Raw genomic sequence first — 15,647 nt, 5'->3', positions numbered from 1 at the left:
TTTAACATTAGTATTTTGAAGGTATTTCTCATATATCAGAAACCCCTTATATATTGAATATTGTGTTTTGAATGTTTCCAAATCAAATTGCGGTAATGTGTCTGTTTTGTGTTCTGGTGATCTGCAAAGATTCGATCCCCTCTTATATGCCTGGCTCTCTAGAGCCACAGCGGTAGCCTGGTAAAGGTACCGGCAGCACAGTGGTCCCTAAGAGTGTCGGTAGACAATAGGTTTTACCTTTAGGCTCATAAATTGTACCTTTTAAATCTGAACATTTGCATGCAGAAAATGATGGCCTTCATCACACAAAAAAAGACTGTAGGCAGCCTTTTTCCATTCAGTTTTCTCTTTAGTCTATATGCAAAAGTAGAAAAAGGATGAGTTTATTTGCATACTGAGTTGGTTAGGGTTAAGTGAGATCCGATCGCAAGTGGTCACTGGAGACACATGAGGAGATGCATCCTAATGCCAGGTGTGAAGAGCTGTACTCAGAGCTGTCCACTTGTGATCGAATCAACAAGAATGCATATTAATGCTAGGTTTGAGAAGGGCCCAAGAGGTTAACGGTCTCTGTTCATGTCATGAGAACAAAGGCCAAAACGAAAGGTCACGGGAGCATAGGAAGAGGTATGAAAGTCTTCCTGTTGAAGAGGTGTAGCAGCACAGGCGGGGAAGAGTAGTTGTCACTGAGGCAGAGGGGAAAATCCGTCTGCTGGTGTTTGGCTTTGAACCACTGCCAAGGAAAGTGTGTAGTACATGCTGGTTTTGACTGTGTATTATACTTGTGTCCAACGTGCAGCGTGCAGCACCGAGCTGATGTCAGAAACTGTATAGCCACAGGGATTCTGGAAATTGGCAGGCGCTCAATATGAAGGAAGGAGAGGGGGGTTGAAATGTAAACAAAGATTACATAAAGGCTGAGGCTAGCTCCTTTGTCCCATCTATTTCTTCGGCTGTTGTGATATGTTGTATGGATTTTAGTTTGGCTTTCTCCTGTATGTGTGGTTACTCTCACAAGGTTCTCTTTGATTTGATGTCTTCATGTAGAAGGAGGAGGAATGGGAGGGACTCGCTAAAATCCTTTATTGTCGTTGCCATTGTTATGTGTGAATCTAATCCTTTCTAAAGGAAATATGTGAGTGTGTCTTTTTGTTCCTAAATAATTAACTCTGCACTGTAGCCTTGTGTGAGCCTCAGAAATATACTGCATCGAAAGATTGGAGTTGTCAACAAACAAAACTCTTGGGTGACAGCTTTTCATAGTGAACCGAGTGGAAGGCATTCATTTGAACAAAAGCCATGCATGTGTTGCTGATGCCTTCAGATGCTTTTGAAAAGGTAGCGAGTGTTGAAAGCTTTCATTCCTAGCATAATCAATATAGAAAGAGGTCAAACAAAGATAAAGATACTTTTCTCCGTGTCAAGGTCTGAATCCCATCCGTGCGGTCAATAGCTCAAACATTATGCAGAGCATTGCACACTTGTAACATAAAAGACCCTACGAGTGCTTGGATCAACAATCACGTTTTACAACGCTATATGCCTCATCTTGCTATGATAATAGCTGTTGTGAAGCCATAGCTCTGTTCATACTATAGACAGAAATATGAATTTGTCACCTCCATGTAACAACAATGTGAACCGATTATTAAACGTTTCTATTGCAGATATTTTGACTTGTCATTGCAAGAAAACCACAGGCGACAAAGACTGCAGGCCATTTAGATATAAACCAATTTGGGGCCCTGCTTATGTGCATGCGCCTTCATTGGCAATCCTTATTGATTACACATATGCAAAACGAGTCAAATGTCTACTTTCAAAAGATTTAACAAAAGTTTTATTTTGCCTGAAGAACACACTGGGAAACAGTGACTCTAATCTCAATTTTGTGTACAGAAAAAAATATGCAGTGCTCATTTTATATGCTTATAATTTGACTCCTTGTAGAGGACAAATCCAGGGGTAGCTTGAGGGAAAACTGCAGCCCCTCCACCTATTGATCTGTGTGGGCCTTGCCACGTGGCCTCAACATATCAGTCTCTCATGAGCCACATGGACAGATATCTGCCCTCCATGAGGCTGGGTGTGCCAGATATATTTCTATGGCCAATTCTATGGCCACCATAGTCAACCATTAAACTCATTGCCCTGCCCGTCCAACACTCTGATTGAGAGTGCTCCTGGCCACCTCTCTTCCCCTCTGCATAGCAAGGTGCTACATTCTGAGAAACAGCAGCGGAGAACAAAACTTTTTTCAGTCTTGGGCCAGATAAATATCCCTTACATATGTCTAACATTTTATTCATCCAGTTTGTTTATAAGCACAGTGACAGAACTTCTACTGAACCTTTAGCTCCCCTGTTGTCTCTGTGTCCATCTTTCTTTCGTCAGACGCAAATGTTATCACTTCATCTGCACTGGCGCTACCTTCAGCTTTCACGCAAACACTCATTAGATGATAATCTAGGTCATAATTTTATGTCATTATAGGGGCAGGGTAGTTTACAGATAAACATCATATGTAAAGATATTTGTGAGAGAAATCACATTTTTCATGGCTGATGTGACTTTATGATCTGGATTTGCTGCTACACCCATTTCCCTTTTTTGCCTGCCCTGCCCAATTTTGGCATCCATCATCGCGATACTAGTCAGTAGCATTGTGGTTATAACAGATTGCTAACATCCACGTACATCAGACTCTCGAGGGCCCTGGGAAAGCTGGCTGTTATTTCTGATTCTTATCCAAATCTACAGGCCGTGGCAGCTGACAGCTTGCAAGAGCGGGATAGTGCTCATTCAGTTTCATGTCCTGTCAATGTCTTTTCCCCTTGTTAAGGTGTCAGCAGGGGATACTATTTATTAAATTATATCTGACAGAATCCAAGCATTAAAATGTTTTGGTAAAGCCCTGCATGCAGAAGCCTCCCTTACAAACTTCTCACACCATAAAGCAGCATATCCTGAAGAACATTGAATGTCTGGCACATTATTGAACTTCCAGAAGGGTATTCTACCGCAAGAAAAAATTGCCTGGGCTACAACTAATGGAGATATAAACACATCATTTTAATTTTATAGCTAGCTGTGTTTTATACTATTCAGTCCAACTAGGATGGATATAATCCTGTGATTTTATTCAACGGTTAGATGAGCAGTTTTATTCAGCAATATTCAAATTGCCTGTGTGTTTTTCTCAGTGTCTTTTTCTACCTCTCTTACCCTGTTGTTTTCATTTGGGGTAAATGTGACTGTAGAAGATAAGGTGAACGCAGTCAGTCACAGCGGTGGTGTTTGTCTCAGCAGGCTGTTGGCTCCTCATTTTCAGTCGATGGAGTTGATTTTACGAGGTCATCTGGTCAGTTTGGATTATGATGTGTTTGATCCTGCTTGTCAATAAAACACCGTTCAATGCCTCTGCAATCGGACAGTTCTATTGTTGCTGTTAATTGTTGGCATGTGGGGGGGGATGGTACAGGGCGGAGAGCAGAGGAGACAAAGATGGATTCATTATAGATGTCAGGTTACGGAGACATGTGAGCGTAGTAACTGCCAGCTCTGTCCACTGACTAGATTAAGAAATGTTCATTGTATTTTAACTATTCAGAGCACATGAGTGATCTCTGAGGCTTTTTTACCTTGTTATCTGTTATAGGTGAACTGAAATGATTTCCGTTTTTTTCCATGTGGCCTTGTCTGTTTCCTACTTTTCTTTATTTCCTAGATTGGATCTTGACAGTTGCTTGTGATTAGTGTGGTCACAATGTGTTTATAGAGTTAGTTTGTTGGCTTACGAGTCTCTATCGTAAGCCAACATGGCTTGTTAAATAAAAAGGTACAAATAAGAAGTAAATCCCTCTCCGTATACAAGTGAAGGAGACGTCGCAGCTCTGCTCAAATTGTTGGATTAACAGGTGATCCCTGGAAAGTGTCGTGCAAACAGCAGCAAAACATAATCCTGAGCAACAAAGAGAAGAAAAACAAGAACATTCAAGAATATGATTCTTTTTTTTTTTATTTGTCAAGCAGAACGGCAGATGCATTAACCTTTTGGAGGTATTTTAAAATCTGGTTTCTCAGGCAGTTGGCCTTCAAGCTGAGAAACTGCTCTGCAAAACCTGCCCTGTGGTTGTCTTTCATAAAAGAAACAGTCTAAATGTAAAGATCAAAGAACAAATATAGCTATTGTTTACTTCTCTCTGGTACTGTAGTTAAGCATGTGTTTTGCAAATTGGGCAATACTATCTTGTGACTTTCACTAGCGTCTTTTGGTGACAAAAAAATGAGACATAGTGGATAATTTCATCAGGATCCTTGGCCGTGTTAACAGCCTATTCTGTTTATGACCCTACTTTGATGAACATAATCAGATAAGAGCTTCAATAGTCAGAGTATTGCCTTTGTTGCAGTTAAAGTTAATGATGGGCTGACCCCACTGAATTCCTTCTTTACTCTGTGGAAGAAAACTTAGATTTATTGAAGCCAAAGTTAGGTGAAACCAAAAGCTGCGGAGCCTGTCATAAACCAGTATTCAATGGAAATCTCTACAGCCTTTCTTTTTCTAAAACTTCCTCCTACTATTCATTAAAAAGACATATTCTAGTGACATTCAAGATAATTTCCTGCTCTGTTACCTCGGGAACAAAGGCAGGGAATTGCATTGTGGGATAAAAGTACATATTATGACACATTATGTTTTCTGTGGGAGAAGTGAAGCGATGCTTTGCTGGTGGTTGTGTTTGCTTTGGTTCATTAATGACACTCGTAAAAGAGCTTTGGCCTGGAACAATGGTGTGTTTGAATATGGCTGATCATGTGTTCATGAGCTGAGTCAAGCCCCCCCCTCAACCCTTCTCCCTGCTAGCCATACATTCCCCTCCCCCACTGTCAAATATGTGTGTGTGTTTATGCACAGTATATGTGCTGTGTGTTCATGTTTACATTTTATCTTATTTTCAGCTCTCTTTATGTTTACAAAGTGTTCTATGAGAGTCCAACACTCATTTTGTGTGTCTTCTTTTAAGGTTTTGTTTGATATAGTCATACTTAAAAGTAAAAAACACAGTAACTTTGCATGACTGAGAGCATTAATTAATTGAAATTAGTCAGGAGGACATGTGGAAAACAACTTCATACTAATCTCTTACATTAGAAGAAACAACTGAATGACTTGGACTAATTTGAATTTGTGAAACTGGTCTTCCAGTATTGGGTTAAAGGGGAATGAGTCCCAGTGTAAACCTAGTTTCTGCTCCGTTCAACCACAGGAAATATACTTAGTCTTCCAGTAAATAAAACACACACTCCGCAAAGGATAATTCACACCTTAAGGTTAGCACTATGTTCGCCCAAGACTGTCTGTTAACATGTTATAATGATATTCAAAGACTGACCTCAAACTAACAAAAGTTATTTTCCACTTTTAATAGCATAATGGAGGAGGTGAAACCTTAGATAATATCTGACTTTTGCCATGTATTTGAATAGAAAAGAAAATACATTCAGCTGAAGCTCTTGATATGAAATATATAATATATGTTTTGCTGCAAATTGCATTATTCACCTAGTATAAAAAAAGATTAAATAATGATGATAATAAGTCATTTATTGGATTAGTACAAATAGTACAATATGCAGTTTTATGGTTTGCTCTGGCAGAATTCTTCTTTTTATGTAAATGTTTCAGGGTAGACATATTCAAATTCGTAACGGCAGCCTTCAATTGTCCCTCTGTCTAATATAGCAGTCTGTATGAAGAGGAACGTGTAGCCCAATGTCTGTGTGCGTCGGCATGCTGGGCCAAAATTACGCTTCCTCTTGAAAGACACATTTTACCTGAAGAAGACTTTTAATGCAACAAGAACAAGTATAAGAAAACATTTGCTCTAAGGGTTATCATAAATTTAATCCCGTAGTTTTAAGGTTGAAGGTTGGCCTGTAACTTTTTTTCCCTTTTTAAACTTTGACCCTGAGTGTGTTGGTGTGTGTATGTTTGTATGTGTGTCAGGTGATTATCAGGTGTAAAGGAGCATGTAGACGATACCCTGGTCTTTTCTCATTTTAGGTTTTCAGTTGCAAAGTCTCTGTGTGTGCTATGTGACACTTTAGTGCCGCTGGCTCTCTAACTGCCACACTAACAGTGAGTTGAACCCTTCCCCCCTCTCACACACACACACACACACACACACACACACACACACACACACACACACACACACACACACACACACACACACACACACACACACACACACACACACACACCCCTTAACAGTATCACCTACCACCACCTGATGGCTAAAAACAGGCTTGTCTTTGGTTACTGATTATTTGCAGTATAAGACCACTTTGTTTTCTGGCCTGTTTATAATTTATCTGCAGACGGGGTGACTGACATACTCAGGCAGGTAGGGAAACTATCAAACAGCAGTCAAACACTAAATACTTGTTCAAATATTAAGTCTCCTAACTTTAGCATCTAAACAGACAGCATATAGTTTACTTTCCCCTGTCACCGTTTGTTCCCTGAACAAAATAATGTTTTGGATGCCAATTATAAGCTTGTTACAACAAAATATGTATATATAAAAAGCCCAGTTACATATTTTGAAGTGTGTAAAAACAGTCAGAGTTTACTTCCAGTAAACAATTTCAAATTGAAGTCTTCTAGTAAGCTGTGCTGTTTTAATAGGTCTTTTTGTTGCAGGGAATTTGGTGAAGTGGCGTTAACTGGCTCCTGGCATTACCAGTTGGCCAAGTTCTTGGTCGTTTTTCTAGTTTCTTGTCTCTAGACATTAAAACCTATATAATAACACCCACACCCACCTGTGTGTGTGTGTGTGTGTGTGTGTGTGTGTGTGTGTGTGTGTGTGTGTGTGTGTGTGTGTGTGTGTGTGTGTGTGTGTGTGTGTGTGTGTGTGTGTGTGTGTGTGTGTGTGTGTGTGTGTGTGTGTGTGTGTGTGTGTGTGTGTGTGTGTGTGTGTGTGTGTGTGTGTGTGTGTGTGTGTGTGTGTGTGTGTGTGTGTGCGTGTGCATTGCGACAGGTGAGTTATAATGTACATAAGGGTTACATGTATGGAGCTGAGAGTAAAGAAAATATATAGTGAGGGTTGGCTGTGGTCGAGCCAGTTGAACAGGCTCCTGATTGGCTGCTCTCAGTCCTCCAGGTGTCCCACTCTGATATGACCTATAACAACTATAGCTCTCCATGATGCAGATGGTCCATTAACAGCTTCTGTTAAGCCGCAGGTGGACATGTTTTAAAGTGAATGTGTTGTTTAAAGAGTGATTTGTACATACTACACAATCCAAGTTTAGTGCTTTTTTCTTTGCCTAAAACATAACTCCTGTTTTTTTCAGGGTGTTTTCATGCATTCTTTTGGTTTTTCCTCATCATGTTGTTTCATTCAGATGTACATTTTTATCAGTGACCCTGTTTACATGAGCCACCTTAATCCAACAACTTTATTGTTATTAATTAAATAATATTAGGAAAAAATGAGTTCCTTCTACATTTCCTTCCAGTATTTAACTCCACCAACTTGTCAATTGATGCTACAAGGGTTTACTTTACCTAGCTAATGTTACTAGAACAACTTTGCTTAAGCTACAGTTCTATGTGCATGAGAGCAGATCTATGCGTCATTTAGCAGTTTGATTGCAATTTCTGTGACATTTAGGAAACAGGCATGATTTGATAAAACCGGTAACTAGTTAAACTAGGTAAGGTAATTATAAAGTGACATTTAAAAGGCCTGTTTGAAGTATTAAGTGTCATCAATCAATACTATAAAAGGTCACGTTAAATGTCATGCAGATTATTCAGATGTTCGGTTGCCTTGGTTTGTGTTGGCTAAAATCATATTGATTTCCGAAACCTGGACAAAAATAGGGATGAAGAGAGATGCATATAACTAGGGAGGGACTTTATCCAGAATACTGCATAAATCAGACATACATAGAAGGTAAAAGCTGGGAGAATCCAGATTTAAAGTCACATGTTTATCAATACAAAACAGAGTAGTCTTTGTCTGAAAAGAATTGTGTTTAACAGCGTATACTGTAAATGGATTAGTAATAGGAATACTGACCGGTTTCGCAGGGAAACAGAAAAAACTATCAACACACTGCCATGTCAACAGTGTCACGCTGCAAATGAGCAAATGTTACATGAATATTTAAGACTTCAGTAGTTTATTGAGTGTTGTGTATCGTGCTCACACTGATTTCTGGTGTCATACTATAAAAAGTTGACTGCATTTTGTTAAGAAATGTTTTTCATGCCATTTTACCACATCTGGATCTTTAGCTTCCTTGTTTTCGATGTGACAGCGCTCCCACTATGCCACTAGGGAAACATTTGTTTGTATGATCAGGACAGAGGGAGGGGGTGGAGAGGGGGTGACACAGAGCAAATAAAACAACATGGGGGGGATGGGAGTTTTAGGCGGGGTGGTTATTTCAAAGATTTATGGAGCGGCACTTCACGAAATGCATGCATCCTGTAATTAAAACTCCCCCTTGCCTCTAGCAGGCATGTACATTACCCAGCATCCCCCACCTCCAACGTCCTTAGTTCCCACCCCTCTGTTCACCCTATCCAGCAGAATATAAGGTCTCATGGCAGCTCGGTGTCACTAATGAGGGCTAAATGCCACAACGAGGCCACTACTGCCAAAAATCATACACGACTTCTCCTGGACAAGCCTTTCATTTCACTTCTCTGGCTGTGTGCTTTGAAGGAATACTTCCCCCTCCAAAATGATCATTTGTTTATCAATTACTTTACGTTATACTTCAAAGTCTTGGGAATTGTTGTTTAAAAACGTTGTTTTTCTTACATGCCTCTTTGGTCAATGAGGAATTATAAAAGCAGAAAACTCAGTGAATTGAAGTAAAAGGGGTCTTTGTTTAACACCAGCAAATGTATTTCACGTATCTTATGTCTCCAGTTGTATGCTCTCTACATCCCAAACACATGCATTTCCATTAAAAAATTCTATTTTATTATACACTTAAAACCCATCAAGGCACGCATGGATTAGGAGTAAGTGTGAGACTCTCTGTGATGACGTGTTTTAAAAAGTAAGGTTTTAAATGAAAATTGTGTATGTAAGTGTGTATGGTGAATAGTGGGCATACTGAAACTGCATAAATGAGACTAAGATTTTACTCCAACAATTGTGTTGTTGTTAACTTTATCTCTTCAAAGACTTTTCCCCATTTTTTTATTTTTTCGTTCAGCCTAAAGGCAAGTAAAAACATGATTTCTTTGAGAATTGAAGGTAGCACTCATTGATTAATTAAAATACAATTGATCATTTTGGGGTTGCGGCATTCCTTTAAACCAAATGCACAAGACTTTTAGTAAGTAGTAAGGTATTGTTCACTCTACATGTCAAAGAGGTGGCAGAGTACATTTAAACCAGAAATGGTCTCAATCTGCAAATTTTCGTCAAACGTCAATGTTCTTCTCCGTCTTGTCTCAGCATTCACAGGCTTGTTCAATATAGTGATGCAGTCAATACATGTGACAGGGTAACATGAATCAATTGTAAATATAGAATTTCACCCATCTTACCTTTTATAATAAGCAGATCAATCAATTAGATGATTTACTAATTGATTATTATATTCCAAATCCTCCAGTGTAAAGATTTCCCTGCTTTTTGTTGGTCCGACAATAACAAACTGTCAAATAGTCTTGTTGATTTCAGTGATGGTCACATGCTGGACTTTCATTTGGTCTTTACGTGTTGGAAAAGACTGAAAATGTTCGTATTGTCTCCTCTCTTAAATCCTATGGGAACTTTTTTGAAGTTGCTTGTTTTGTCCGACCACCAGTCCAACATATTTTTATTAGAAGACAAAGTTTAGCATCAAATCCTTACAATATTAAGCGACTGGGAACAGAAGATGTTTGGCCCTAATCAATTATGAAAACAGTTGCTGATTAGTTTTCTGTCAAATTGAATTGCTTTAGCTCTAGCATGTGATGACTACTTGTCTCAATCACGAGCTGTGACATGAATGCTTTCCTGTGATATGAAATGCTCTTCAACCGTACAACATGAAGATTAGTTGTGGCTTGGTCTGCTTGCTGCAGTGCTGTGTAGTAACAATATGCTGCTTGTGTTTCACACCTTTAAATAACAGATTATGAAATGTTTCCTGTGATTTATAGTTGTATAACTGGTAAATATTTTACTGTCATACTGACAAACTGGACTTGAAAAACAACCACTGGTTTCAATGGCTTCTCTGTACTCCCCCGAGTTGGTGCCCCACTTTTACTGCTAACTTTCACCCAACTTTTCCAGAGCCAGCTGGATTCACATCAGGTTCTCATCAAATGAGACTGCTCGACATTTCTTCCTCTCCTTGTCATCTCCTCCTATGGTCAGAGGGAAACTGACTGGTTTCTCATGACAAACCTTTATGAGTGAATGTCGTAATTTCAAAGTTTTTCAGCTATTGATTTATCATTATTACGTGTTCAGGATGCTTATTTCACAACAGAGCATCCTGGTCATCTCTTCTTTGGTGTGTCAGATTATTGTCATTGTCAGATCCTAGATTGTGGATTTGATATCAATTCAAAAGCTGTTGCCTCACCGGGATCTCTTCTCCTCCTCTTCTACAGCTGTATGAACTGGATAGAGACCCGAAGAGAAAAGAGTTTCTGGATGACCTCTTCAGCTTCATGCAAAAACGAGGTATGTTACTGTGTCCGTTCAGTGTCTTATCTTGCCATACTATAGGTCATGGCTATCTCAAGCCAGTCTCACATCCTTTTTTTCATAAACAATGTTAAATAGCTTTCCATTATAATTACAAATGACAAGAACAAGCCATTTTCTTCTTCCTTCCTCCTTCACCCAACGTCCCGAGTGACAAAATGTGACACACAATCCATACAGGCAAGAAAAAAAGAAACAACACCTCATCATCAAAAGAAAAATACACTACAAATAATAATAATTTTTTAAAAACAAATAAATAAAACACAATACGCTCCATGCCATTACTGTCCCAAAGGTGATATTTACGTATGCTATTTTTTTAAACGTGCAAATTGGTATTCAGTGCTCTCTTAGGCTTGCCTTTGTAAGGGATGTAATAAAAGGGTTTCTTCAAACACATGTTTTCTATCTTCTATAATAGCATACAAACATGATGCCATTTTGCTAAGCCATTAATAACTTACATGCTTTATCTGTTTCCTACCAATAAGAGCAATACGCCACTTGGCTTGCAAGAAGCTTGGTTTAAGCTCATCCTTCATGTTTTTAGTTTGAATACCAAATGTAAATCTTATGTTGGAAAGGGTCTTCTACAGAGGTGATTTTTTTCCCTCCCAGGTTTTATGTCTATCTAGAACTCCATTGCGTAGAGAGATTCTTAAAAGTTGAATATGAGGGAGGGATGTTCCCTCCTCCCCTCCTCTCTTTGACATTTGACACACACGTCTTATCATCTTTCACTCACATGGGTGGGGTTTTTGTTCATTTCGGAGATGATTGCTTTATGGTTGTCCCCTCGTTCGTTCCCAGGCTATAACTAGAAGGAACACATCGTATCGATGCCTGGGAACAGATTGGTTTACCTTCCTCTCCTGCTGCTCATCTGCCAGCCCTGCACACATAAACACACTCACACACACTGACTCAGAATGCAGGATGTTCACTATGGTGACACAAACATCATGAAAGCTCATTTCCAATTGTGCAATATTTTATTTGCATGTCATGGCCAACGACACATTTCAGATACTCCTCCTCCCATAACACTTTAGCAGTCTTGTTTATATGACAAGTTGATTTATGGCTGATATCATCAAAAGAGCGGGAGATGATTGACATGAGAGACATGAGACACGAGACACGTGCTCGCAACTGAAAAAAATAATACTACATGTTTACAGTGTCAGAGCCAACAGTAATGGGCTGATCTGCCAAGCTTGATCTGAGAATGTGAGAGCGCCATCTGCAGGCCGCACGTATAACTGAGGCATCCCTCTCTAATATGCACATCCAGGTTGATCATATTTTATGTCCAAGTGGACCTGAAGATTGTCTTTGGGATCAATCTGTGTTTAAATGAATATTATTTGATGGAAAGAATAATGAAGGCTTTGATTTTCCTAAGTAAAGGACATTTGTCACAGATTAATACAAAATTGGATATATTAATAGGGGCTTGACTAAAGGCATGTTCGGTTTGTCATTAACTTACATTCACATCATTTCAACACAAAATTGTCAGGTTTCAAAATGTCACCAAGACAAATCCTGTTTTATATTTTGACAAGACACTAAATATTTAAACTGTTCTCTCTACTGAAAAACAATGTATCAAAATCGAAAGTTCCACCAAAATTAAGTGCCGTCACTTTTCCATTACAGCATAATTTATTCCCCAAAAATGTTTGGATATCTCACCCTCTTGTCTAAGTTTGTTTCCTGTTTCTTTCCACAATCCTTTTGTCTGCATGATGACTGGATTTTGATACATTTGATGGACCTTGTACTTCAGTCTGCTTCTTGATATGTGTGTGTTGGCCAATTCAGTTTTTGTCCCTGTAGGACAATTAGTAGAAGCTCTTTTCAATGTAAATTTCCAACGATTCCTAAAAAAAATACATTTTTGTTTTATTACAGGAACGCCGGTGAATCGTATTCCCATCATGGCCAAGCAGGTCCTGGATCTGTACATGCTCTACAGGCTGGTGACAGAGAAAGGCGGCCTGGTGGAGGTCATCAACAAGAAACTGTGGAGAGAGATCACTAAGGGACTCAACCTGCCTACCTCAATCACCAGTGCAGCCTTCACCCTACGCACACAGTCAGTACACACACAAACACACACACACACACACACACACACACACACACACACACACACACACACACACACACACACACACACACACACACACACACACACACACACACACACACACAGGACCACACCTGGTTGTTTCAATTTGTTCTGTGTTATTTTTTTAAATGTTATCATCCATTACTCTCATTCGTATAACCAGTGTTCTTCTGCTCAGCCATTTCAAGCATGCAGAGTTTGCTTGCTATCAGATGTCAACAACTATTATGTTTGATCACCTTCGTTTTATGTCACTTTCTGTAGTTGGTTTAGATGGCAATGTACTTCCATACAGTTTGGAAACTTAGGCAAATAGTCGATATGAAAGAAGCAGAGACCATTGGTCATACAGTTGACTAGTGGTTTAGCCCACCCAAAAGAGTTTTCCAGACTAATTCTCAACCACACAAAAGAATGTTGAAGCTTTATGTTAATTATAGGAACTAATTGAATGTTCAGCAGTAGGTTAAAGCTTGGCAAATTTCTGCATAAAGAGGCTTTTGGTGAAACATAAATACATTGTTCTCCTTTCAGATACATGAAGTACCTGTACCCATACGAATGTGACAAGAGGGGTCTGAGCAATCCCAACGAGCTCCAGGTAGCCATCGACAGTAATCGGCGGGAGGGCCGGCGGCAGAGCTTTGGCAGCTCCCTCTTCACATACTCGCCCAACGGGACACCTACCATGCTCTCGTCGCCCAAACTCCCGTCAGCCAGCGTCGGCCTGACGATGGGCACCAACGGGGCCTCGCTGACCCATAACCACAAGATCAAGAAAGGTGAAATTTGGATTTAGAAACATCACATCATGTGTGATGTTTAAAGACTTTGAAGGACGAAAGAGATTATTTTGAGTGGTTGGATTTAATGGCTTTATGTTGTATGACTGGGGATAGTTATTTTTGAAGTAGTTCTTTAAAAACCTTGAGTTTTAAATCCTCATCCTTACATTTAACAGGATCGAACTTGCTGTCCTGTCGTCTGTAAGACATCTTAAACCCTAACATAGTATCTCCGACATGTGTTTGGGTAGAAGCACGGTTTATATCTTGCCTGGATAACACATCATATTCAGTTATTTTTTTTCAACTAAAATAACCCTTCTCCCCCTTGCTGTGGTCCTTGCCTAGAAGAGGACGCTGGCCAGTCGCTGATGGGACTCAGTATGGCTCGTCTGTCAGCGGGGGCGCTGCATGGGAACTCGATGGGTGCGATGCAGGCAGCAGCCGCTCAGGCAGCGATGGCCGCTCAGATGGCGGCTCTGGAGCAGCTCAGGGAAAAACTCGAGGCCGGTGAGCCACCAGAGAAGAAGATGGCACTGCCGGCCGAGGAACACCAACGACTGCTGCAGAGAGCACTACAACACAACCTGCTGGCCATGACCGCTCAGATACCCATGAACATCCGCATCAACAACCAAGGTACTGATAAGGATTGATAGGATACATTCAGTCGAACTAAACAAACATCCAGGCGTGATATAGATTTATTTCTTTAGTTGCGACTATTTAATTAATGAATGAAATAGTCATTTTTGTTTATCATTATTATTATTATTATTAATAATAATATCAAATATATGAAAGTGTAATTTCTTAATCAAACAATATCGTCTGATAAAAGAAGAACTAATCTTTGTCTTGACAACATAATAATGTTTTAGCTATGTTATATTAAAAAAGCTTAATGCTTTGCCATCTTTTATCTGTCAGACTGAGAGTTTTCAGCCAATACGTACAGGGGGATTTGGTTCGACAGACATCAATATATACAATTAAATACATAAGGACACAATTTTATCCCCTGGTGATTAATGACATTGCCTTAAGGCATGTGCTGGATAAAGGAAGGAAATCCATACTCATGTTTTAAGAATCAACATAATCAATCAGCATAAAGTATGATCTTCCAAACAGATTTACTTCAGAAGATCATTATAAATTAATCCATGATAATGGAAAAAGGTGCATATCAATATTACAAAATCTGCTGTGGATTTTACATTTCAGTGCTTTTCCTTAGAATTTACACTGGATTACCCACCCTCTCCCTCTTCCTGGCAGTTAGTTTCTCAAGCCATTGTTATCATCTCACCACACACCACAGCAGCCAACAGGGAGGAAGTAACCCACAGCAGGCCTATATGTTGACCTGTTTAGCTTATAGAAGCAGCATGCATACATATAGTATGTGCGTGTGTGTGACTGAGTGGGGATTCCCTTCTGCCTGCTGACACTTTGATCTTATAGCAGAGTTTCCTCGGTTGCTGTCTATCTGATTGAGCATGCCAAACTGTTTCTCAGTACTGATAATACAGGTGACTTCAGAGAAATGTTAAGTATTTTGCAAGTTCACACACAAAGTTCCAACTTTGAATACCCAACATGGAAAAAAAATATAGCACACACTTGCACTAAAAACATGCAAACGTGGGTTTCACCAGAGATAACGTAGCTTGGTTGGTTTTGGATGGTTGAGGGGAGTCTACCTTGGGCTGCTTCTACAAGAAAATTAAATGGCCAAAATAATGCGATGTTGTAATGGACATTAAAAAAAACAATTTTCCTTACAGAGAGCAGGCAGGACTCGGCCCTGAATCTCACCACCAACGGCACAAGCAGCATCAGCATGTCAGTTGAGCTCAACGGCGTGATGTACACCGGTGAGTAACACTGTCCTCCTAGGCCCTGCTGTGGTGCCCTTGAGCAAGGCACCGGACACCTCCAATCCCCCCTCCCCATTGCTCCCCGGGCACTGCTCCT

General features: G+C 39.8%; 1 protein-coding gene across 4 annotated transcripts in view; it reads left to right on the top strand.

The window, feature by feature from the left end:
• Positions 1–15,647, top strand: part of arid3a (AT-rich interactive domain 3A) — a 41,366-nt gene that overhangs the window by 18,486 nt on the left and 7,233 nt on the right. For 2 of the 4 annotated variants that reach the window (XM_063891327.1, XM_063891325.1), the window contains exons 4-8: positions 10,646–10,718; positions 12,663–12,846; positions 13,417–13,664; positions 14,019–14,306; positions 15,458–15,547. In XM_063891327.1, the coding sequence (XP_063747397.1) occupies positions 10,646–10,718; positions 12,663–12,846; positions 13,417–13,664; positions 14,019–14,306; positions 15,458–15,547 (883 nt within the window). Of the gene's footprint in view, positions 1–10,645; positions 10,719–12,662; positions 12,847–13,416; positions 13,665–14,015; positions 14,307–15,457; positions 15,548–15,647 lie in introns of all 4 variants that reach the window. The other 2 variants (XM_063891326.1, XM_063891324.1) reach the window with 1 other exon arrangement.

This window comes from Eleginops maclovinus, chromosome 9, assembly GCF_036324505.1.
Source record: "Eleginops maclovinus isolate JMC-PN-2008 ecotype Puerto Natales chromosome 9, JC_Emac_rtc_rv5, whole genome shotgun sequence".
In the NCBI taxonomy this organism is placed as follows: domain Eukaryota; kingdom Metazoa; phylum Chordata; class Actinopteri; order Perciformes; family Eleginopidae; genus Eleginops; species Eleginops maclovinus.
Note: the sequence above shows the minus strand (reverse complement) of the source record. Positions and strands in the feature narration are given on the sequence as shown.